Below are 26,758 nucleotides of genomic sequence, written 5' to 3'. Positions count from 1 at the left end.
GATGCACAAAGAAAAATTTGCAGGCTTTGACCCAATATGGAGTGTGGCACCGTCACATAAAGCAGCACTAAAGGAACAAAGGAGTTAATTTCTTCACTTTGGAACTTTGGCTTTCACTGGCTATTTGTGGAAACTGCAAAATGGGAAGCTGTATGGGATGCCAGACCTCACTGTAGCCAAATTTTTAACTTCTCATTTACAAAATTCACACACACACACACACACACACGCACGCGCGCGGGCGCGTTATGGCATCGCCTGGCTCAGCTGCCTATGTGTAACCTCTTTTATCCCGCTGAATCAAATGCCATCATTATTTCATTACTGAAATATTCACTTAGAATGCCTGATTTCCAGCCCTAGCCTCCCGAAGAAGCCAAAGAGAATTTCTTTAATAGACAGCGCTCTAGAACTGATAAGAGATTTTTTTTTTCCTCCCTTATGGTTTTCCTCCTCTATACTCAAAATAGTATCCAACAGCAAGCACTCGAAGTGTCAAGGTAAGAGAGGGCAAGACGTTTCAGAAAATACAGGGTGATGCATCACAATTGAGATTCTCAAGCTTGGTATCAAAGGACAGTTAGTGAAAAGAATAGTGAGTGCCTTCCTTGCCATCAGTTAAAACCAGATAATGAATTTTCATATCAGTACGTTCCTTAAGACAGACAGGCATGAATACTCGAAACGCGCACAAATAATTTACTCTTCAGTCTCAGATACACAAATATACTTAAGAAAGAGAAGTTTTATTAGGGCAATTTCACTTTATTTTTCCATACAGCAAAGTCAACTACTGCAGTAATAATAAAATAAGCATAAAACAAATTGCAGCCCAAGACAAAATACATAATTTTAAGCAACTACAAGCAGAAAGTAAGTTGTGATTACATAATAGTAAAACCAAGCACATCTGTCCTTTCAGCAGATGAAAGCGGTAGGGTTGCTGATAAGTGCAGCCAGCGGGAGTGAAGGCTGGATACACGAATTCATTAAACAAGTGCCCATGATCACATTTGCTTTTTTGAGTGCTTCTGAGTTGAAAATTAAAACCGTGAAATCTGAACTGCGTTTTGTTTTTTCACCTGCTGAAAGAACAGGATCCTACAGCAATTAAAAAACAATCACATAACAACTATAGCTACGGTGTGCTGTTTGGTTTGCCTGTTTACGGTTTAAATTTTGTGAGAGTCAATACTTGTTTTGAAGATTTTTTTTTTTTTTTGTGAACAATAAACCACTGAAATTGGCAGAAACTGATTTGTATAATATATGTCCTTAGTATAGTTCTTTCTCTCTTTTTTTTTTTCGTTGAAGTTTTAAACATGCAGTAGTTTTGAAAAATGTAAGGAATATTTGATCCATGATTTCACCTTAATGGTTGAAGTACCTGCTATTTTTGGTAATGATCTTCAGGCAGATTTGGCCCAATGGAGTTTTTGTCAGTCATGAGATCTCGGAAGGATGGCATATCTTTCCAGCTGAAAAAATCCTGGCAAACTACAAGCTGTCCACAATAAAGCAAAGCAACATGTTTGAAGGGGTATGGAGTGCTAACTCTGTGCCACTTTTGCAAGCAATTTTGCTCAGTCTGTCATTTTATTAGCCTTAACAAAACTCCTTGTAATTATAGACGTTTTTATTCAAAATAAGATCTTACTATTATACAGGTTTCTCTCTTTTGACTATATACAGAAGTGCAAAAAGTCAACCTTCTCTCTAGACGTTCCAACATGCTAAATTGCAGCATAATCAACCCTCAAGAGTTTGCACACACGCTATAATTCTCATTACGTAAACTTTGAGTATTTGGATTATCAACAAAAAAGTCCCTTGTTCTATTTATTGATTATGCAGCTTATTTATAACAAGGCCTGATATTCAGGGATTTCAAAAATATTAAACAATACTTTAACATTTGAAATGGATACAGTAGAAAATAAATTTTATTCTAATATCTAGGATCTAGATCTTCTTATAATAACTAATTACAAACAAAATAAATCATCAAAATATTACTCAATTGTCTGCCAGGATTGTTGCGATAGCAACAACTTAACTTCTTACTTAGCAATGATTATATATTTATAAGATATCCATATAAAAGATCTTTGTTCTTTTAATGAAAACTAGACAAGAACTAACAATGACTGACATTCTTACACTTTAATATTAAATCAGTAAAATATAAATCATTTAGTTAACAATAATACGAATATTTGTATGACACTACATGTAATTCAAAACTGAGTATGTTATGAAGGAAAAACTACTTTAATTTTTTTTTTGTATTTTGAAAAATTCATCGGTAAAATCTAATAAAACAAGAGTCTATAAACTGAAATGGTATTCAATTGTTAATAGAAAATGAAATCTAATAAATGTAGGAAATGAAAAACTACATTTTAACAAGAAAAATAAGTAATATTCTATAATGTAACTAACTACAATAACATGTGAAGTCACCATTACTCTCTTAACATGATTGAAATTACATTGGTATGGGTTCCAACCCGTAATGTAATAATCTAAGGCTTTAATAGATGTACAGTACAATCAGTAAAATCAACACATCAGTCTTATATTAGAAAGCATCTCTCTCAAGCATAAAAACTTGCAGTAAACTTGGAAGTATGGAAAGTTCTATAACTGAACTTTCGCTTCTCCCATTCCACACTATAACTACCAGTGACCTGGCCCCGACGTCAGCAATTTTTAGAACTGCCAATCAGAGCAAAAATATCCTTTACTAGCTGCAACATCCAAACCACAAAAAAGGAATTCCTTTGGATGAATCCATTCTTAAAAACTGAATGCACATCTATTTTTTTTTAATTTTGTAAAAGGCTTTCTAAGGCTATAAGCAGTTAATCTGAACAAAACAAAACAAAACAAATCACATATAAAATTCACCCATGTACTTAACCCACCCAATTACTAGGTTAATTAAACATTTCCCATTTTCATATTTTGGTTTATCATGCATCTGATGACAGTGCTGCTTTCTTCTTTGTTTAGAGTCACTATTTTAAACGTGACTGTGGTGAAGCATTTAAGCAAATGTGAAACCATTTTTGCAAAGCATTTATAGTCGTTTGACTTTTGACAGAGCTATAAATAGAAGCAAAATAATTTCCTCAAACATTTTTTTTTGTTATCGTGTCTCAGAAATGGCATATCCCTTTTGAATAACATGTTACACAGTATAGTATGCATAAATATTACACTACAATGCATTAAAATAATTTTATATATATATCTATTATATATATCTCCAGTATGTGTGAGTTTATCGGTATTGAGAGAGTTTGTGTTGTGCTGTCTATTGTTACTGTAGAGTTAAATTGGCCATTTCTGAGACAGCTTTGGTTTCCAAAAAAAAAAAAAAAAAAAAAGGAAAAAAGAATGGTGCCCTTTGACTGATTAGTACTAGCAAATAAGCAACAAAATGTGGCTCTGAAAACAATAACACTGAAGAAATAATACTCTAATTTGATGTACAGTCTATGGCACTTCATGAGAATCCTTAACAACATGGTACTTAAAGCCATGATGTGCTTTAAAAGATACACAGTTGTGGTTTTGCTTGGCACATTCATCTCTGTCAGATCCCTCCCTCACCACATCTTAAAATCTATTACATTAAAAATATTACTCTTAAACAAAAATGACTGTGCATGCACGCTCTCGTCTATAATGGCGATTTTAAATACAAGGTGCACCTTTGTTATTTGTAAACCTTGAAAGAAATAAACTTATTTTTAAAAAATTATACCTTGGTCTACAGACGTACCAATACATAATAGAATCATGGTTACACCATAGTCTGTCTTTTCAAGATGGCATGAATATATAGGAAACTAATTAGGTATGCATCTTTTAATGCAGAACTCTGTGCTAGAAAAGAAAGACAATGTTGTTCTTCTTTCAGACAGGAATATCACCTCAGCACAAATATCAATTAAATGTACAAAGTGTATAGGCAACAGTGTGCAGTGGATTTCCATGTTGTCTCTTCTTCTGGTTAACATGCAATATGTGGATGTCTTGTGGCTGAGGGGTTTTTGTGTGTGTTGCTTGACGGTATTTACAATATGGCTAATGACCTCGTCCTTTACGCTAACCAAGCACACTGTCCTTTCCTCTTTAGTATGATCTACAAGGGAAAAAGAGACAATCTTGGTTAAAACAGAGAGAAAGTCTAAAAAGAGAAGATGTTGGTTAAAACAAGGCAATTTCCAGTAACTACTTCATCTGAAAACCGTATTGCTTGGTTTAAAGAGTAAAATACATGTATGTTGTTACATCTTCATATAGAAACAAAAATCACTCCCCAAGTACAAGTGGACCTAAATTTACAACTCTATGAGAATAAAATGACATGCACAGCCTAATAAAATTATGGGCTCTGCTCAAATATTACCCCATACTCAGCTAAAAGTATAAAATATGTTTGCAGAATCAAGGGGCATAATATAGTAGAGCTCTTTTTTAGCACTATCATTGTGGGGCAGCATTTAAGCTCACTTTAGTTCCTCTCTCCTGTAGTTTAACAGGTTGCAAGAATACTGGTTTGGCCCCACAAAATTAAAATCCACGCAACAGTAAGTCCTATTAAACATGACTCACCATATATGGGTGCTTGATTAGCATAGCATATGTTTGGAAAAAATTTATACTGTAAATAACTGTTTTTGGTTAATTTAAAGTTTGGGGGTTTTTTCCCCCTAAAGCCAAGGGAAAGAAAAATCCCTTATATGCTCCTGACAAATTAAGGTGGAACAGATATTATAATGTACTTGTGAATTAACAGTTTCAGTTTTTACATGAACTTTGTTGTCATCAGAGAATCTTTACATATTAAACGTATGCTTTACAGTACAACCTTGAGCATGAAAGAAGTCACCATTTTGCTCCACTCAAAAAGCAGTTTAATTACTGCAACTATGCATGAAAATGGGCAATCAGTTGTTAAACAGAACATTAAGAGCCTAAGATGCAATACACATAAGTCCACTGGTTTGCTAATTGATGAACTTACAGCCGTTTGGTATCATTTGTTTTCAACCTGGATTATCGCTCAGAAATAGAACATAGTTATATACACACCAAACATACCCAATTGACTACAAAAGCTTGAAGCAGGGTTTTAGAATCTGTCAAAAGGAGAACTTTTCATCCAAACCTACATATTAAAAGGAATGTGCTTATTTAAAAATGTGACTCCTGTTCAGGAGAATTTATTGCCAGATTATTGAGAAAGCTTATGAAATAGACAAAAATCACTTTCAAGAATTTAATCCGTGATTGTAGCATGTCTTTGGTACTACTTCCTGGACTGCTCTCAAATTTTGTCTATCCTCTTGTCCTGCATGGGCTCAGCCTTTGTCCAGCTCTTGCTATAGATTATTATCGCAAGGGTCTCAGAACTGGTTCTCTGCCACCGTCTCCTCACTTGACACACTCACAGTCCCTTCTGAAAGGCCCTTACTCCTCCCTTCTCTTGAGCGCAGGCCTCACTGCCCCAAGTCACTATTTTCTGACTCTGTTGGAAAAAGTTGTTCCTTCATCTTTGCTCCAAGAGAAATTTGGTCAAACCTCTCATTTTATTAGAGTGCGCTGAAATTAACATCTTTATCTCTTGTCTGTTCATCTTTATCTCACTGGCACGGTAACACACGGTAACACATAGCACCAAAAAATCATTTGTAAATGTGTTATTGAAAGGAAGCAGCAAGAAGGATCACCCATCTTATTTACGAGATTCAGTTTCAAATACAGAGGCTCGTTTTAAATATAAAACTATAAACATGAAACAAATATCCTGAGCATATATGATAGCTTGAATGTGTACATACTGAATAAAGCATAGCCTCTGAGGATGAAAAATGGCCACCTTTCCCAAGTGTCTAAGTCAAGGTGCTTGAAGGAAAATCACAAGACTTTCAAATTATTTTTCAACAATGACATTTTCAGAATTATACAATCTTCTAAGGTTGACTACTTTGAAGTACCTAAAGTTGGAAATGTGGATGTATGCATATGTATGTATGTGAGTGTGTGTATACATTGATTTAAAGCCCGACTCTTTATATCTGAATAACCCTGTGTGTGGTGAATCATGAGGTGAAGTGGGTACGTGTTCTCACATATAGGATTTAGCAAAACATTAAAAAATAAAACAAATGATGACCTACACTGGAGCTCAGCAAACTACTAGCCGTGAGCCAATCAGACCTGCCACCTAATTGTGTAAATAGAGTTTTACTGAGATACAGTCACACCATTTCATTTACATATTGTCTCCAGGTGCTCTCATGCTAGAGTGACAGAGCTGAGTAGCTACAACAGAAATGAGTGACAATAGAAGCCGTATATAGCCCATGCAACCACAAATATTTACTGTCTGGTCTTTTCAGGAAAGTCTGCCAACCCCTAATCTATACTAGTTTTAAGTCATATTTTTTCTTCACGTTTGTGTTTATTTCTAATATGAAACAAAAACAAAACTTATTTTCCTTAAGAATTACATACACGTAAGTGACATTAACATATATTATAAATTTTTATAATAATATTCCTTACAACCCACCTAAGATAAAAACGGGAGACCTTTCTTACCTCCTCTCAAAACCTTCAGCACTGAAGCATACTCTCGGTTATAAATGTACTCATTCGTCTAAGCTTTAATTTGCTTGTACATTCTACTTCTAGAACTGTGCCAGTCACAAGGCAGCTGTTCAATAAATATTTGATGACGTTCAATTTAAAAATAATAAAAATAAAAGAAAACATATAAATATTTTCTCTGAAATTCTGCAAAACTTCCTGAAGTACATCATACAAATGGTAGCTCAAAAAAACACTACAAGTACACACTATATATTACAGAAGGAACTTACTGTTTAGTGATGAAAATTCTACATCTGGGTAACATACTTGTGGCTAGTCAGATGTTCGGCAGATATTATGGGTATCTAGCAAATAAAAAATTATTTAATGAATGATCCATGCAAGCAAGCCAACAACCAAGAGATGAAAACATTTTAATATTAATTTTTTTTTTTTAAGAAAAGTGAAATTCAGCTGTGAGGTGACAGTCCTTATCTGGCCAACATAACAGTAAGTTAATGTAAACTTAATGTCAAAGGAGCAACTCATTTTTAAAAATCTTTGTGTTAAATACTAGTCTATAAATGTTATCAGTTTTTAGGAAGTAAGAGAAGTAAAACTATCCAAAATTCATGCACAGCAGTAATTGAAAGAAGCCCTTTTTGTTGGCCTACACACACACACACCTGTGGTTTCAGTTATTTACTAACCCATAAATCAAAGTAGAAAATGCCTATTTTTGTGCAACCAATTTCTAACATTTTCGTTCAACTTATGGTTTCTAACTTTTTTTTTCCCCCAAGTTAAACGTACCAGTTAAGAATTTGAAGAGAGTATTTCAAAAGAACCAGATAAGAGCTTAAGTTTATTTCGGAACAGAGTCCTGAATCCTGATTGCACATTTGACTGTATTATAAATGGGCAAGAGCTTTAAAAAACTTGAGAGACAATACAATAAGAAATCAATATAGAGGTGACTTATTTCAATGGTCCCCAAAGCTATGAACTTCCAATTTGTAGCCTGACTCTCCTCCATGCCAGACTTTTTGCTGCTAACCTGGGAGAGGCAGTGCGGTAGACTGAGCCAGTCCAAGGACTGCAAGCACAGGTTCTCACGCTAGTGCATCCATTTCCTGGTGGTGTAAATTTGAGCCAAGCACTTAATTACTCCATGGCTAAGTTTCTTCATCTATAAAATGGCACTAGTCCCACCTCAGCAAGGTTGATGGGAGAAGAGTGAAATCACATACATGAAGGCATTTTGTTGTTCTTTCAATTTAGATGTCCTAGACTAATGCAACATATTACAATCCACAGTCTGGAGTGTAAATGAATATGTCTCTATTTTATTTCCATTTCTCAGCTGACATCTTTACACAATTTTACAGCATTGGCAAATGGCACGAAAATGTGCTCCAAGCATAATGAAGCTTCTCATACCATTTTTCCTGCTGCTGCAGGACAGGATGTTGCACCCAACAGTGTAGAAGCATCAAGGATGGGGCTGTCGAAACATACCAAGGACCTTCAACACCAATCGATGCAGATGAAGGGCCAGCTATAAACTTCTGCATGCATGCAGGCTGCATTTTGTGGCATCAGCTATTTCCAGCATTGCTAATATACTGTAGGCATATACATATGTATGTATATGTAGATATAATATATGTGTGTATATATATATCCATTTCCCTTTTCTTTCTTTTGGTTGTAAAACAGTATGAAGACCCAAGATTATGCATGAAATGGTCACAGCACAATGCAAAAAGTAAAGTGTCCCCTACAACCCAGGTGGCCCAGGGCATGTTGGAATTTGCTTTGCTATAGTTCTGCTTACACCAGCAATTCTGTCGTCATACATGGTACACAGAGAGCTCAGCATCATTGATTTGCCTCATAAATGGATTACGGTGAATCCATTAAGAAATTTCTGCCATAGATTACTTACTAACATGCCACATATGCACAATCTAGTATTCTTGTAAATGAGTCTGATGTGTTAGCATAAATCTGGGGCTATTTTGACAAGCTTCAGAAAAACTAATGGTTCTTTGCCAAGAAATGTTTAAAGCTTGTCTGAAACTTTAAAATACATCCATTTTGGCATGCTGCTTATGAAAGTTTTTAATGGCTACACTAATAGCTTGCAGTTCTTCAACAGTACATGATGTACTGTGGAGACAAGGGTGGTTACTTCTCACAGCAATATCTACAAAGTCAGATGGCGCTTAACTGGCCTTCTCTTCCCAAGGGGCAATACGCTGATTCTCATCTCATAGTGATTCTTTCACGTCATTTGAGCTACATTTAACCTTAGTCTGTGGGTTATCTGAACTTTGATTTGGCTCCAAATGTTTTCACATGCTATTAACCTTACTGAACTTTGCTTTCATAACAAACATACTTATCCATTAAGGCCAAAACCCACTTTACATAAATTTGACTTTGATTCAACCATTATTTTCCAGAATATAATTAAAAATAGGATCAGAGAATGTTGGCTGAATCAATGTCTATTTTTAAATTTTAAATATTTTAATAATCATTTTCTTTTAAATAGTCATTCTTGCAGATAATAAAATTCAAATTTCTGAAACAGATCCCATTTACTTAAGAGTAATCTGTGAAATTGTTACTCCACAAATTTCTATGGAACCCAGAATGACTCAATTTACCGTATTTGATGTCTTTTTTCCCTTCATAACTCTCTAAAATCTATGCTGGGTAACTATAGAAATATGAGCACTTAGGTTTTTGTTTCTGTGTTTGCTTTTCATTTAAAGCAGTGAGAATCAAACCTTGGACACCAATTTATTTTTAATATACAATCTGCTTATCAAACAAAACTATAATGAATTTATAAAAACTCTATTTACAAGAGTGGTCATTTGTGGCATCTATAACATATTTAAACATCTCACTTTTTATTAAGAATTTAGGAAAGAACTAAGAAATTGTACATACCAAATGTTTATCATAAAAACCTTAAAATCGCCTGCAGTTTTGATTGGTCAAAACACCTGAATGATTGAGACCAAATGAGAATTGCTTGTGTAAATATCATTTTAGTAGCTTTAGAAATGGAGCCGCGACAACTTTGGAGCACTTATAAATGGCATAAAAGCATTCTGCTGCTCATCATAGAGAGAATGTGTAGGCCAACAAGAGGTATCTTTGAAACCCCATGCTATTAAAGCACCCTCTACAGCCCTCACGTACACATGATTCCCACTGACCTCAATGGGAAAGCCACGTGCGTAAGGGCTGTTGGATTGAGCCCTATTAGAGTTGGTTTTTAAGAAACAAAGCTGTAAATTAGCAAACCTGGTTGGCTGTGGCTGTTGCAGCGAAGGGAACACTTGTGGCAGATGTTGTTGCTGCGGACACAGTGGCTGGCGTAGCACCGTGCACCATGGGAACTTTCGGAGGGAAAATCATATAAGCAAACATACAGAAGAGTGTAGCAATATGGAAACCATGGCAACATGGAGGAGATAATTGGGCATGGTATTTATCACAGCAATAAGCCATGTGACGGGACATCATCACCAGCGAGTGACATGCAATCACAGCGCAAAGCAGGACAACATTCCAAGGAGAGAAGGGGAAGGGAGATGAAAGAGAAAAAAAAGGGGAAAAAAAGCTTGTTACCATCAAATCAAGAAAATTGACACAAACAGGCTTAATTTGCTACGTCAAAAACAAGAATTTTATATAGTGTTCACAGTCAGACATTCAAAATCTAAGTCAAAATACAGGTATTTACTTCATATATACAGTTATCTGTTTGAATGAAAGTATTTTTTTCTTATTTATTATTATAAAAATATACAATATATTACTTTTATGATATAGTTTTTTTTTTACACACCAGAACTCATAGTCCAATCAAAATCCACCAAAGGTGACTAAAGGAAACTTGTGTGTAAAGAAAACATTTATGTGAGTCCATGTCAATTAAATAGAAAATGGCATTTAATTGACAGGTGTTAGTAAAAGGGAAATGGACTTGCCCAATAGATACAAGTTAAACTTAGCAGTGGATTTTGAGGGGCTGTGAGGTGCACCATAGGTTTAAGATAATCAAGAAACAAAGCTGGCACCTACCAACACTTGTAGCGGGTGTCATGCACAATATTGAGCCTGCCCATCATGCATTGCAACAGGAAGGTGGATTTGAAAAGGGAAAAGAATTAAAACATCCCATCACACGTGTAATTAGGAAATTCATTTGAACAAAGAAGAAAAATTGTTATTATGGGAACAGTGGCATGTAACTGTCAGCACAATCAAATCATACAATAGCACAGTGATCAATTAGAACTAGTCTCAAGTGAAGAATAAAAGCCAGTTTAACTGTGTGCTGGTATACTTTGTTTCTCCTGATTGCTGCCTATAAGTAAAAGTATTTTGGGAAAAGTTTAAACTCGCCTAATTCTTTTAAAAATAATATTGTAATTTGTTTTGTTTTAATCTGGTTACTAGCCATCTGGCGGCTTTGCTATTTCTGACTTTAACATATGAATGTATTAACATTTTCCTTATATTGAGCACATGTTAAATAATTAGAGAAATTACTTATTATTAAAATGGTAGGTAATCCAATGCACAAAACTGGCTTAACAATGTAATAAAACCAAAACATTCATTTTCATTCCCTTGGTTTTTATTTCTCTGTTCACTGTAGCAGCAACCACACAGACATGGAAGGGGTTGTGTGATCATCCATCCATACAGGAATTTTATTTGGAAGGATACCAAGAAATAAATTATGCATAAAGAGAAAGTGAAACTTCTGCATGGCCTTTGTTTGGAATTTAAATGTAGGCAAACATTTAGAGAAGATACACTTTTAAGTCCTGAATTGGTTTAATTAACAGGGATCTGGGGAAACAGACTGGTTTTCACTGCTGGTTTAGACCTTCAGGACTTCTTGGAATAGCAAATGTTCTCAAATATTTCACATAGAAAAAAAAAGTTAATTATATATATATATATATATGTATGTATATATTACACATGGGGCGTTGGCATTGATGTTTTCAATGTTCAACCATGATGCTAAAATATTATGTATGTAGTACCTGTTCTCTTTTACATATAAACATTGCAACATACAATTTTATGTTTTTTTCTTTTTACCGAGTACAGGGCACTTTCCCACATAGAGAACTACTGTTCTTTCTATGAGATTATTTTAGATTTCTAGGTTTTAAAATATCAAATGATTTTATATTTCTATCTAAATCTTGGCACATCCTATTTAAACACTAGCAGCATCTGGGATGAACATTTGTTAGACAAATATCTGCCAATTGAGTCTTGTCAGAGATGGCCCTACAAAACAAAGCTGCCATTGAGAAACAAGGATTACTGAACTGGCGTCCCTGGAACAGCTGCAATTAGTCTGTTATCACAATTAGACTGTGGGCACAATGATCAGTGATTAAACTTGGTAATGGAGCTAGGGAGGCATCCGCCCAGGTGGCATAATATTACCCTGACAGTCATTTGTTAAGATGCTTGAAGATCTCTATCATTTGCAACTACTACAGAGTCAGACTTGGGAAAGAGAAGAACAAAAACAGACCACTAATAACAAAGACGTTAATGTGAGACAGTAGAGCAAGCGAAATTTAATCCTGGGTCTAGATCCTGTGAAATCGTTATCCTCTCAAGGTGGGGCAAGAGGACTGACTGGGAAAGAGAGGATGAAAAGATGAAGGAAAAGCAATAATGTGGTATTCAAGGAATAGGAAAGCCGGTTTAAATACTGTATGGGTAGTAGGTTTTCAATTTACCATTCATTATTGTGCTGTAATTTGCCTATTATATTTCATCCCATACATAATTTAGCCTGCACATGCGGAAAATGAATTAACCATCCTATCTGTCTAAAAGCCTAAAGCTTCTATGATTGGAATTTTAGTTTGAATTATCTTCCTCATTACCATTATAACCAGTGCACACAGTTTTCAGAGGGATTTGCAGCAAATAAACATAAGGCAGCAATGAAAATACTAGCCAGGTGCAATAATTCACAAAAACAAAGACATTATGCTGTAGGACCCACTTACCGAGACCAAAAATCACTTTGAAATGACCATAATATCCATCTTTACAACAATGGGTTGATTTACTAATAATGATGCACAAATAGCCAATTGAAATTTTTTTCCTTAATTTTCAACACAAGGAAATGTTTCAGTGAATGCATTTGTCAATTTCAAATTTCCCCTATGAAGATATTTGCATAGCAGAATGAAGTGTTTCTGAGGAATGCGTTCCTATTTGAAGATGCAGGAAAAACAAGTAGGAAGGTAATTTGCAAATGCGTTGTATGCACAGTTAAAACTACTTCAAGGAGAAGGGCAAGAAGTAGAAGAGAGAGAAAGTGATAAAGGATATTTGGTTGGAGGTCTGAACTTGGATGTGGTAATTCAAGCCTACTGATTAGCAGTATTAAGCTGATTTAAGATCTTCTAAAACTTGTATCATTTGGGACTAAAAGTTCACAATCAATTGAAATTATTTTCGAAATTGGTATCTGAAACAGCAACAGCTTCAGTTTATTTCTATATGTTTTGAATTCTATTCCATCGCACTACTGAATTTAAGAAATGACAAATAAAACCTAGTGCCTACTACATTCCAGGCTTTATCCTAAACGCTTAGACCTGCCTATGATAGTGCTTTAAGAGAATGTTTTAGGAAACTATGTTTAAAACTCATTTAAATGTAACCTTATGAAATAATCACATTATCTACATTTTATAGGTGAAAAATAAAAGGGATACAGAGATTATAACTTGTGGTGGATCTGGATTTAAACTTCCAGGCCTGATTTATAATCCTATGCTAAGATGAAAGTAAACTGCATTAATTTCATTAATTATAATAAAAGTGACAAGCTGGGAATTTTTGTTTTTGTTTTTTTCGGTAAAAACACCCCCATCCCCTTGCCACCTCCCTTCTCACTCCTCCCCCTCCAGGAAAATTTCCTGGCCTTCTGTTTCTTTATGTCTGGTAAGTTGCAACACAAGCCAAAGCCAAAGTTGCTTAAAGCAAACTTATTTTTAGGTTTTTAAAAAAACCATCAGCCCACACTGAGGGCAATATGCTAGGAAGAGGGAAGAGAGGTATGCTTCTGAGGGTAAAAAGCAGGCAAAAATGGTGAGGGAGAAGGGAGAGGAAAGAGGCAGGGAGTCTGCAGGGTCCGTGAGTAGTTGGGTATGTAGTCTATTCTTCCACCATAGCTCCATGGGCACAGGCTGCCAAGGGAGTGTATGCTGCTTATGAGGCTAAGGAGCTCAGGCAAGCATGCCTGGACCCGAGGCAGTCACAGGAACCCTGGAGTGTGTAGCTTGCTGAGACCTTGTAAGCATGGGCCACGATCATACCAGCAGTGACCAGTGCTGACTGAAGAATGGAGAATGGGCATCTTATCTACCCTACTGGATGGCACAGGCCCTCACCTTGGGTGGCGGGGGGGGGGGGGGGGGGGGGGTGGGGAGCCTAATCTCCCAGTGAGATTAGAGTTTAGAGTTGGACTTCATTTGAATTCAAGAAAATAAAGCGATGTAAATAAAAATGGTACTTCTTACTCCAATGTCAAGGGCGAACTCCATACCTACAATGTAAGTAGACCCTAGATTACACATAAACTGTACGAATAATTAATTGAGTTTTAAAGGGCGAAGATTTTTTAAAAAGTAGTGTATCTCTAAAATTTAAAGAAGAAGCTTGGATATGAATTTACTCCAGTGATTGTATTTATTTTTAAACGAGATGGAGGGTATAAAAGCACCAATCATGGAGTCAGGGTATCAGTAAGGCCCAGTTCATTTTTTGGGCCAAATCATTTTTAAGGACTTGATACAAAGAGTTCACAGATTTTGAGAGACTGAGTCAAACCCACCTGACCTGATTTCAAGTTCTGTCTAAACCTTACATACGAGCCATGCAACTTGGAGCAAATCATTGGACCTGACTAGGCCCCAAGTTACTCATTAGTAAAATGGGACTATTAATGCCAACCTTTTGGGGTCGTTGTGAGAAAATATGAGATAATGTATATAAAGTATCCAGTGCAGTATGGCACAGAGCAAATATTGAATAAAGGCAGCTGTTTTGAACACAATGTGTGAAACAACTGGGCCTGAAACCATTAGGGAGTTGTGGGGCTTGGATTGGACAGAATGCACACCTTGTAAAGGATTTACATTCTGATTTTATTTAAACATTCTTAGACACTTCTGGATTCTAGATTTAACCCTTGGGTCATAAATTTGCAATCTCCAATATGAATACTGGCATACCATGTGGCATACAATAGATGTGTGTTGATTCAATGAATGGATGGACATGGGTGGATGGGTGGATAGATGGATGGATGGGGAGACAGGTGGATGGATGGATCAATGAATGGGTGGATAGGTAGATGGATGGAGAGAAAACTGGGAAGGACAGAGGAAGGAAAAGAAGGAAGGGAAGGAGGATAAGAGGGAAGAAGAGATAGGTGGTTGGAAGGACAGATGGATAAATGATTGGATAGATGCACAGATAGACAGGTGGATGCCACATAAGCCTAATTTTGTTATTAAAAGTTATATATATAATAATTGTTTTTAGCTAGTTACCTGGCTCCCAATGAACCTTGATCTTTTGCCAGCAACCCAGTCTATATACATAGTTACCTCCTCAAACGACTTAACTATGCTTCACTGTAACTTCAATGTAACAGACCCACATACCCCTTAAGTTATTACTGAAGCAAGAGACTACAGCGCTCTAAAACTCTAAGTTGCAAAAAATAAATAACTTCTATTTTCTTTTGAGTTCCAAAAGAGCTTTCAGAATATACCTTCCAAATCATTATATTGTGGGCAGATGGGAGGCTCTAATCAAATAAGTCATCTGCACAGTAACACAGTCTTTGGAAAATGAACTTCCTTTTTCCCAGGTATTATATATGAGATTACACAGATGTGTGGTAGGACGGATTTCCTGTAGTTCTCAAAGGGCATTTAAAAAATTGAATTAGTTGTAAAATTTTTTTAAAAAAATAGAGAAATTTCATATGCAACATCCAAATAAGGTAAATATCTGGGAAAAAATCAAAAAGACCTGCAATACTGGACATGAGGGCCATTACATTAGATTGTGCAGGTCTGCACAACTAACCACGGGAAGCAGAGACACAACTACACTATAATGTAAATGGAGCCACAAAGGATGTGCAGTTTACAACAGGTACAACATGCCAGGCAGGTATTTCTCTGAGGCAATAGAAGCCTAAGTCAAAACACTCACCATCCTCTTTAGATTGGGCCTGTGCTCCCCAGTGCCTTCCAGACCTCACAGCTCCTAATTTATTTCTTGCTCCATTTGTTTATATATCCTTCCTGGCCCCTAAGGCATTTTAGTTTACATTCTTTGCATCAGATTGCTTTCTTTTCTGGCTGTCTGACAAAGTGGTTTGGCAGAAGTAAAGATGGGCTATCCATTTTAACCTTTTAATGTCATAGAGCCAAATTTTTGGACACAGGCACATATGACAAATGACAATATTTTAAAAGAATGATGAAGGTATTATCTACTTCTGATTATGTGACTCATAAAGGTTAAGCCCTTTAAAAGTGGCTTACAGATAAATGTAATTTTATATTATTGTAATAATTTTGTATCATATTGATTAGAAATATCAAGAATAGAATATAGACTATTTCCGATGCAAAATTCATCATAAAAACGCAAATATTTCTTAACATTTTTAGCACATTTCAATATACTGTGACACATTTTATTTACATTAAGAATACTTCGTTTCTAGAAGAGAGAAGTATGATTTTGAATTGCAAATGTGTTTGTTTTTCCCACACTTGATCCTTACCTAGCATCTTTTGCTCTGTCTTATCCACAGACTAAAAGCCTTTCTAGGGAGAGATTACTGTCAGAAATATCATGCAATTAATGGTTATGTTTATTTAGAAATGTCCTTAGTCATCTGAATATTGTTGGAGAAACTAACGTAAATCCCATTTAATAAGACTGAACTGTTAGGTTTCCCTAAATAATATATGGAGAGAGTTAGATGTTTTTATTTTTAGATTTTAAATAATGAAATTCACTTCTAATGACAATGTTTTACTAAATGAAATAAGCTGACAAAAATAATCTTTGGTTTCTTCAAAGAGACTATGGTAGTTACCCACAATCTCTTAAAACTTTGTTTAGTGATCTGACTATAGAAAACTTGATATATTTGCTGAAGATGGCATAAATCTAGGGGCATGGCAATTTATATAAAAGCAAAAAGATTACATTCTGGAAATCTCTGAAAACCTGTATGTGTTGAGAACAAAGTTTCAACCTTATAAAGTGTAAGAGAAATGTGATTTGCCCCTTAGAATGCAATAAATATGCTACAGATCAAAATGATGTAATTTGTATTCTAAAATGGACAAAGTGCAAATGCACAGATACTATTTTGTAAGTACAATTACTTTATCCATGGTGCCTAAGGCGTATCCATTGTAAGTCATGTAATATTCCACATACTCCAACTCACCGAATCTTGTTACATATTCTACATACGGATGGCCAGCTTTCAGAGATGCACTGTATAGAAGTTGTGCTTGGCAGTAAAAACTAATGTGAATATAACTTATTCTTTTGTTCGCTATTCAAAAATAAATTCTCACATTCTCTCGTGGCATTACGAACCTAACGCATTTAAGTACTGTCAATATAGCATAATATACTAATGGTGCTGGACCTCTGACATACATACCTCATCATTAATTAATTTAATTAGTGATAAAATTATTTTATTAAATAAATCTCTGAACCCATGGTAATTATCTTAGAAAGGTTAAGAGGTAAAAGGGGAAAATCTCTGAACCCATGGTAATTATCTTAGAAAAAAGGTTAAGAGGTAAAAGGGAGTCTGGTTAGTTAATTCCAGACTATACGAAGTTTAACATGGATTTCCTGAAGTCAATGAAGGGTGCATAAAAATAATAAATTTTCAGGTAATTAAATGACTGATTAATGTTTCTAAATTTTATACCCGTGCAGATAGTTCTACAGTATGTTTATGTGACTAAGTTGAAATCCACTGAAACGACAAATGTATAACTCAATAGTAGATGTAAATTTGTACTTCTATTAGCTCATGAGAAAATAATGATTTTAAGCAATGTACTGATTGGCACACTTTTTAAGTGCTCTGGAACACAGAGTCAGCTTTTGTTTTTGTTTGTTTGTTTGTTTGTTTTTTTATTCTCCACCTCAAAAACAAAAAGGCTGAAAAATAAAAATCAAAACTGGAAGTGTCATTTCATAGAATTCAAATTTACTCTGGAATCATGAAGGCAAAGGGGTCTTACAGCAGAAGAGTGTCATAAAATAGCTTGACAGACATAAAACAGTGTTGAGGAAAGAGAAAAAAAAGAGAACTATATTTCAATTCCGAATTACACATACCAAAATAAATCTATAAAATACCACAATGATCTTTGATCCATTTTTCACTACACTAAGATTCTTAGTTTTTAAGGAGAACCACATGAGATACCTCAGTTCATCCGCTACTGCTGACCACCTTACCTTCCAACTATCTATGGCTAACGGCAAACTGGGGGCCTGGCTTATCTGCTCTACCAGCGTATCTATCTGCGGCTCCCCAGATTCGTTCATGAGTAAGCTCAGACCCCTTACCTGGTGGGAGAAATGCCGTATGTTGTTGCAACTGCATGTTGGCTAGAGCCTGTTGGTATTGGAAAATACCAGTGTTAAAGACTGCGGTGGCACCGTTGGTTTTTTCAAGAGCAGGCCTCTTTGGTAATGGGGGAAGTACAGCTTGAGGAATTCCCTGTTTAGTGAATGAGTATAAAAAACAAATACCAGTAAAAAGAGAAAAAGAAAAAAGAAAAATCAGTTGAAGGCTAAAATTGTTAGGAAGCATGAGCAAGCAAGCAGCAGAGCACTGAACTACCCGGGGGGTGGGGTGGGATTCCAATCAACAAAAATGAAAGGGGATCAAAAAAAAAAAAACAATAAAGCAAGATAAAAGCTTTAAAGGAAGCATTATTTTTGTCCAAAACAAAACAAAACAAAACAAAAAAACAACCCACTAGGACGAGAGCACATGTTATAATGTGTTAAAGTGTTTTAAGTCCCATAATGCTTCAGGCTTTCTGTGAGAAGCCACTGATTTGGGGCAAGAAGAAAAGCTGCACTGCGAGCTCCATGAGGACTGACAAGTATAAGCAATGTTAATAGTTAATCGTACAGAGTGACCAGAACAGGTAAAATAAAAACTCATCCCACTCATCTCCTCCCCACCAGACCTACCTACACATGCAAATGTCCCAGAGCATGCAAGTTTTTTTTTTCTTAAACACTGAACTATAAATATTAAAAAAAATAAATAAATAATTCTATCACTAAAGCCATGCTAACCAAACAGGTACATAAATATACAGTCAAAAATACATTTTTAATGTCCTTAAAGTATTTCACTAGAACATTCTACAATGTAGTTAAACTGAATGTGGGCTGCTGGGCTTTCGGAATCTTTCATTGTATGATATCCGTCCAGGTACTCACAGTAGAGTCTTTCCACTAATTTTGTCAGGAAACCACACTCAGTTTTTCATTGTACTTTACAATTTTATAACAGAAAAAGGAATATATATTTTTAAATTGATAAAAAAAAAAACTTGTATCTACAATAAAGCTACATGCCAAGCTAAAAGGTGAAAGGTCATAGTACCAGGTCAAAGGTTGCCTCGAGGGGTCGCTTCAGTGATTTGACAGCCGACTGAGTCTTAATTAGCAGGCAGCGAGCACATGATGGCAATGGGCCAGTGGGGTTCAAGCGCATTAACATAAACAGCAAGCAGAGGTGCATCATGGGGGCAGCAGTGCATTTTTGGGTAGGTGAGAAAAAACAAATAAAAAAACAAATCATCGGAATGCCATATACAACGAATAACAAGACTAAGCATGCACAATAAAGGCACTACTGAGTTGTTATTGGGAGGATAACTCCTCTTTGTAGTTAATTACAAACAAGATACTCTAACAGAAAAAAAAAAAGAGTGAAAGGTAGAGAGGAGGAGAGAGTCTGCCTTCTGTATTTTTGCTCAAGTATCCATAAACAAACACAGAAAAGACCTCTCTCGTGATTATTTTACTGTGCTGTGAAAACCACACAGTGTTTTTTATGTCTATTTTCATGATTAAGTCTTTTATATATTTATGTAAAAAAAAAAGGACAACATTAAAACAGCTAAGCAAAGAACAAAGAATGGACTCATTAAAATCAGCTATTAGGTCACATTAAAATTTACCTTCAGAATATAGGTGTTTCTGTTCTAAATGATCCAATTTCTTCCTTGAGTACTGCTGTCTTTCTCCTTTCTATGTAATGGCATAGTCAAGCTTCTCTAGCGTTACAATTATATTTATGCCACAATATTATTTAAGATGATCTAGATAGCACACTGTTCAAAATCTGGTAGCTAATCTTAAAAACAATTTTGTTTCAGCAACTCTCCTAAACAGTTCCAGATTATGTTATTGTTAAAAGCAAGATGTATGTAGAGAAGAGCCTTGATGTGCAAAAGAACACACCGAAGGAGAACAATGGCTGATTAGATGGCACACAGAAAAATAAGAGGACTGAAAATGGCAGTATCGTTAAATTGGAGAGGAGACAAGTGTTCTTTACAAAGCAGAAATTTTAGAAACCCTATATCCAGAATAAGACAGAGTATTAAGAGTTAGGCCAAGGGTAGGAGCAATCTGAACCATTTGAGGAGTTACCCTCACTTCTGTGAATGGTAACTTCATTATGTATTGTCTGGGATACCTGAACAAACATATCTTCAGCAAAAAAATAAAAATAAAAATAAAAAAATTTAAGGTTAATAAATGAATAGCTTGTAGTCAGATCTAGTCATTCAGTTTGCTGTACTGACTGCTAACAAAGAGAGAGCTGATGTCTCTACTCACCATGGCAGCTGCGGTGGCTGCTGCCTGAGCGGCTGCAGCCTGGTTGACCTGGTATTGGGCAGCCTTGATCTTGGCTTGCAGATGTGCAGGAGGATGAAAGTATTTGCACTTTTCCCGTGAGCATCTCCCTTTGATGTAATCCATACACACGGTCACTGTGTTGTCATTGGTGTCAATCATTGTGCTGTCAGCGGGATGAGCAAACCGGCAATCATTTTCTCCTCTGTTGCAGTTGCCACGCTGGTACTCTCGACATACCTAGGAGGTCATTAAGTGCATGGGACTTGGTCAACAACGTGGGCAAATGCGATCTTTCTGGAGAGTTTAACTTAAAGGTGGTAGAGGGCTACACGCGAAAGGGGAAAAGACCATTTGCAAAAAACAAAACAAAACACAAAATAACTTGAAGAGTTCCTCCTTCGGTGCACAAGTTAAAGCCCCATTTCAGTAAAATTTCTGTGAGAAAGAAAATACTAATACTAATTTAATACTAATTATGGTAAAGCATCTAATTTATACTATGTTGATGTATTTATTAATTACCGAGGGAAAAAGAATAACTTTACAGTGAAGCCACCACTTTTTTTTTATAGTTCTTTTTTTTTTTAATATATGAAATTTATTGTCAAATTGGTTTCCATACAACACACAGTGCTCATCCCAAAATGAAGCCACCACTTTAAGCAAGTGATCAACATGAAGATCACCAGTAAGAAGACATAATGGCATTGTGTATCTACTGATGGGTAGGACACACTGGAAAAAAAGGTCACCACATCACTTTCATTGTATCGTGGCCAAGAATGCATAACCGGCATTTAATCATATATGTTTTCACTCTTATGTGGATCCTGAGAAACTTAACAGAAGATCATGGGGGAGGGGAAGGAAAAAAAAAAAGTTAGAGAGGGAGGGAGCCAAACCATAAGAGACTCTTAAAAACTGAGAACTGAGGGTTGATGGGGGGTTGGTGGGAGAGGGGGGTGGATGATGGGCATTGAGCACTGCTGGGATGAGCATTGGGTATTGTACGGAAGCCAATTTGATAATCAATTTCATCTTAAGACAAAAATCATGAGGAAATATTGGACAAACTGAAATGGAAGAATGTTTTACAAAAGAACTGATCAGTCCTCTTCCGAAGTGTCAAGGTCATGAAAGGCAAATAACGATGATAAACTGTCAGAGACTGAACGATCCCGGGGTCAGAGAGAGGAGGTTTGTAGGACAACTGGTGAAATTTGATGGCGGTCTCTAAATTGGTTAAGAGCAGAATATCGGTACTAATTTGTTTTGTAAGCGAGAACATGGCCATGCAAGTTGTTAATACTTGGGTAAGAAGGATAGGCAGGAACTCACGGTTCCGCTTTTGCAATTGCTGTGAGAATCTGAAATTATTTACAAGTATAAAAAGTAAAATCTGATAGCTTTGTAGTCAAATGTTTCCAAGAGCTAATTTTTTTTTTTTTTTTTTTTTTTTTTTACCCTTAGAGATCCTTGGTAGCTATATAAAGCAGATGGAAAAAAAATTCTTGTTTATTTGCTTTATACCTATTAATTTTGGATGGAGTCCCTGGGGAAAGGGTGCAAATGGATTATTTCTCATGTGTTTGCTCCATTTTGACTCTTATTATTAAAGTTTGTCATGAGGGCTGCTCCAAGCAGGAGTCTGCCAGCACTGTCTTCATCTGGGATAGTGTGACCTTTTTACCACAAGAGGGCCATCTAAAACACAGAATGTCCTTTTTAGTATTTTCATGTTCCTGCTTCTTGTTTCACACAGTTTTTATTTTTCATGTTGTCTTCTCACAAACAGAAAATACACAGATCCCAAGCATTTTATTTTGCAGTACAGCAAGGAAGTGAAATGGGAACCCTGTTATGATTCAAAAGGCACAGGTTTTCTTGGATATGTGTACATAAAATGATCCCATTTAATTCTAGGTACTTTTCTCTATTATATTCATATCCCATTACTGAGCAAAGAGCTTTTTTTAAAAAAATACCACTATAATTTGTATCATGCCACATCTTAAAACAGCATTATAAATGACATCTTGCACTATTTTTAAACCTCAAGCTAGCTGAAGCTTTGTATTCCACATACACAGCAATGAGCCAACTTTATTCATCATCTCATTCACTTTCTTCAATTAAAAAAAATTACTGAATAAATGCTATAGGCCGGACACTCTGAGAGATATTAAGACTACAAAAATGACTTAGGAGGTTACAGAAGAGCCTTTTTCTTCTTCTTCTTCTTCTTCTTCTTCTTCTTCTTCTTCTTTTTTTTCTCATTGCATTTGTCTTCTTGAACATAAGAAAACAAGGATAACCAGGAGTTGATAATTTGAAAGTGATTAAGCCGTTATCCAGAACTATTGCCCTCCACACTGGCTGGGCACCAGTGTCAGTGGCAAAGCTTTCTACACCACAAATCCCCAGTCCCTAACCAACACTTACTGAATTAGGCTCATCAAAATAGACAGGAATAGAGACACACTTAAATGAGAATAAAAACTTTTCACGTATGTATATGAAATTGATGCTACATTTAGACTATCGCATGAACAAAAAGGCTGTTTTTCCACATAAGCAAATCTACGTCAGTGTAGTCTCATGCAGTAGAAAACTGTATGTGACTGCACACTTCTGGGGTGAGTTCTCCGGTAATTCCTGCTTTCTCGAACGTACTCACAAAGAACCTGGCAGCAGGTGAACTAACACCCTGTCTTTCAATTTATCTTACTCTGCACCACACCGACAAGAAAGAACCAAAGGTGAGCTTTTTCAGAACTATTAAAATCTAAGATTTGTTATTTTCCAAAAACAAGTAGGCTTAGGCGTGCCTGTGCCAGAAATTTGAGCGTCATTCTCCCAAAATAACAACCTGGGTGCTGGGCTGATTTTGACTTTTTATTTCTCTTTCTGTCTCAACATTATTTTTATTTTCAGTGATATAAACTTACATTCAGATTGCATACAAATGGTCTTCATTTAATGTTTTTATTTATTTAGGAGAGAGAGAGAGAAAGACAGAGCACAAGGTGGGGAGGGGCAGAGAAAGAACGAGACACAGAATCCGAAGCAGGCTCCAGGCTCCAGGCTCCAAGCTGTCAACGCAGAGCCCGATGCAGGGCTCAAACTTATGAACTCAGAGATTATGACCTGAGCTGAAGTTGAAGGTCTAACCGACTGAGCCACCCAGGTGCTTCTACAAATGGTCTTTCTAATACACCTTCTCATTCCTGTCCATCTGCTTTATACGTGTGTGTGTGGTTCCTACAGGTTAAGGAGTGGTTTCTTATCATTTTCTACTCTTTGTATCTTGCAAGATGCAATTCAGGAGAACTTTAAGTCTATCTAAGAAGAATTGATAGTTAGTGTTCCACTTAGAATTTGTCCTAAAACTAGCCTTTTCAAAGTTTCAAAGAATGTAGTCAACTGCTTTTGTACGATATGCATTTTTTTACTTGTTTTTTTTTTTTTCTCACTTAAAGTGCTCCTGACATGAGAAATGGAACAGAAGAAATATACTGAGATAGCTGTTCTCCCATTATTCTTGCCCTTGAAAAAATAAAGAAAAACGATGGAAAATCTCCTGTGAAAACTTGTACTGCTAAGAGCTGTATACCAGAGGGGCCAGAGGGGTTTGCCAAATGCTGGATGTATGTCTATATCATTGGTACCTACCTGAACAGAACAAACTTCCCAACGCTTTGAAAACACCTTTTTCTCTAATAATCATCACCAATAAAACAGGATCCATCCCTGGACTGCTGAATTTGAGTTTGGCCTGGTCTCTCTGAGGAACTCAAGAAAACTTTAGACTATACTGCTTCAAAAGAAATATCTTAGGTGTGGTTTCATATTAGCAAATTATAACTGGCGGACAAGCTTCAATAAACTTAATCTCGGAATTCAAATCAGGATAAGAAATTGTAGGATTTACCATATGGAGAATTTAAAACACAACAGGTAAAATTAAGTTTGAAAATCCTTAACAACATTGTGGTTCTTTTTGCTTTTCCAATCCAGTTTTCTGCATGCACACATTTTTCAAATAGTTATAATTATGGTATAGCTACTACTTGGTGACCTGTTTTTGTTCAACAGTGCATGTAAGCATTTTTTTAATTTTACTAAAATATAGTGTCGAGAGTGATCATTTTTGATGGCTGCATTGAATTCCATCAAACAGATGTGCAGAATATAGGTAACTCTAGCAGAGATCATCTAGATTATTTCCAATATTCTCATATTACAGATAACATTGCAAGGGATATACTTATGAACATAGACATTTAAAAATCATTTTCTAAAGTTACATCTGCAGAAATGGCATTAGCGAGTCAACAAATATAAGCACTTTTTATAGTTTGGTAAATGGTTTTCAAAACAGATTAAAATAATTCCATCTATTTAGCTAAACACATAATGTGTTTCAATCAAAAAAATGTTGAATCTTTTACTCTACAAACATTAAGGCAGGATTTGTCTTATAAATCAGATAAGTTTTATAAATTTTCATACGAAATAGGTAAGAGGTTGTGTTTACATTAAAAGCCATCATTTTAATGAAGATATTCACTGAACACTTTTATTTTTTTAATTATTTTTTAAACATTTATTCATTTTTGAAACACACAGACAGAGAGAGTGTAAGTGGAGGAGGCCAGAGAGAGAGATGGAGACACAGAATCTGAAGCAGGTTCCAGGATCTCAGCTGTCAACACAGAGCCCAACGCAGGGTTCAAACTCATGGACCGCGAGATCATGACCTGAGCTGAAGTCGGACACTTAATCAACTGAGCCACCCACGTACCCCTCACTGAACACTTATAAATATTAAAATCCATTTCCAGAACCATCTATTCCATAATTATGGAAAATTAAAAGTACTTAGAAAATCAAAAAAATCAAAAGTACTTAGAAAAATTCCCAAAGGAATGTGACTTAATTCTATGTTAACTTTTTTTGTTTTGTTTTGTTTTGTTAATTAAACAGCAGTGGTATAATGAAAAGAAAATAGAGTTTAGAATCAGAAATTGTGGGTTCTACTTAGTTCCTATATTTACCAGCTATGGAATCATGAATACCAAGAAAGATAATGTATAGATTAGCTGAAAACACACAATACAAATCTGGTTAAAATAAATAGTTCTGTTATTTGACCTCTAGGTTTTTTTATGATTGTGACAAACCTATTTCAAAATGGTCAGAATAATAACAGGTTTTATAACTATTATTAAATTCAGCAATGTTCTGCAAGTTAAGGCATTGAGCTTCTAAAGACATTAATGCCAACGTCTGAACTTATTCAAGGTGGGACAGTCATTTGCATGTTCGTTAAAGAAAGATCTGTTTGAAGTAGTATGTTTTGTGCTCGCCATATTTAAGGCAGTCATTTTTTGAAAACAACTTTCAAAAGCAGGAACAGAGAGCTTATTACAACAGGGAACAGGGACTATTTTAATATTTTGGGAAGTCAATTTAAAACATAATGACAAATATGAAGGAGCTTATACATATATCATATAACATACAACACTGTATATAAATATATATTAATAATTAAGGAGCTTCCATATATATGTACCTATTGTTCAACAATAAGCATCACAGACTTTATTTTTTACGAAGCTTGAGCTATATGAAACTTTAAAAGAGGAGGGGTGCCTGGGTGGCTCAGTTGGTTAAGCGGCCAACTTCGGCTCAGGTCATGATCTCACGGTCCGTGAGTTCAAGCCCCGCATCGGGCTCTGTGCTGACAGCTCAGAGACTGGAGCCTGTTTCAGATTCTGTGTCTCCCTCTCTCTGACCCTCCCCTGTTCATGCTCTGTCTCTTCCTGTCTCAAAAATAAATACAAAACGTTAAAAAAAATTTAAAAAAGGAATACTGGATAAACAATGATTTCATCAAAGTACCACAGCATTAATGGTCATGAGTATATAATCTAATGCCAAAAAATTATCCGTATTTTTACCTCAAAAAGGATTATAATCTTCACATTTTAAAATTCTGGTGATTATGGACAATGATCTCAGTAGATTGTATAATTAAATTCCCAAGAAAGAAATCTGATGATGTGATACCTACTTTCAATGTTATCTAATAATTGTACAA

General features: G+C 35.7%; 1 protein-coding gene across 16 annotated transcripts in view; it reads right to left on the bottom strand.

The window, feature by feature from the left end:
- Positions 1-725: 725 nt before the first annotated feature.
- MBNL1 (muscleblind like splicing regulator 1) overlaps positions 726-26,758 on the bottom strand; it is a 207,370-nt gene continuing 181,337 nt past the window's right edge. For 11 of the 16 annotated variants that reach the window (XM_047874846.1, XM_047874831.1, XM_047874841.1 and 8 more), the window contains 7 exons: positions 20,632-20,889; positions 19,388-19,441; positions 18,331-18,484; positions 10,717-10,752; positions 9,934-10,028; positions 6,900-6,974; positions 726-4,153 (listed from right to left, as the gene is read on the bottom strand). In XM_047874846.1, the coding sequence (XP_047730802.1) occupies positions 6,918-6,974; positions 9,934-10,028; positions 10,717-10,752; positions 18,331-18,484; positions 19,388-19,441; positions 20,632-20,889 (654 nt within the window). In that variant the 3' untranslated portion in view covers positions 726-4,153; positions 6,900-6,917. The remainder of the gene's footprint in view (positions 4,154-6,899; positions 6,975-9,933; positions 10,029-10,716; positions 10,753-18,330; positions 18,485-19,387; positions 19,442-20,631; positions 20,890-26,758) is intronic. The other 5 variants (XM_047874836.1, XM_047874833.1, XM_047874834.1 and 2 more) reach the window with 5 other exon arrangements.

This window comes from Prionailurus viverrinus, chromosome C2, assembly GCF_022837055.1.
Source record: "Prionailurus viverrinus isolate Anna chromosome C2, UM_Priviv_1.0, whole genome shotgun sequence".
Classification (NCBI taxonomy): Eukaryota; Metazoa; Chordata; class Mammalia; order Carnivora; family Felidae; genus Prionailurus; species Prionailurus viverrinus.
The sequence above is the reverse complement of the archived record's forward strand: the minus strand, read 5'-3'. Positions and strand labels throughout refer to the sequence as shown.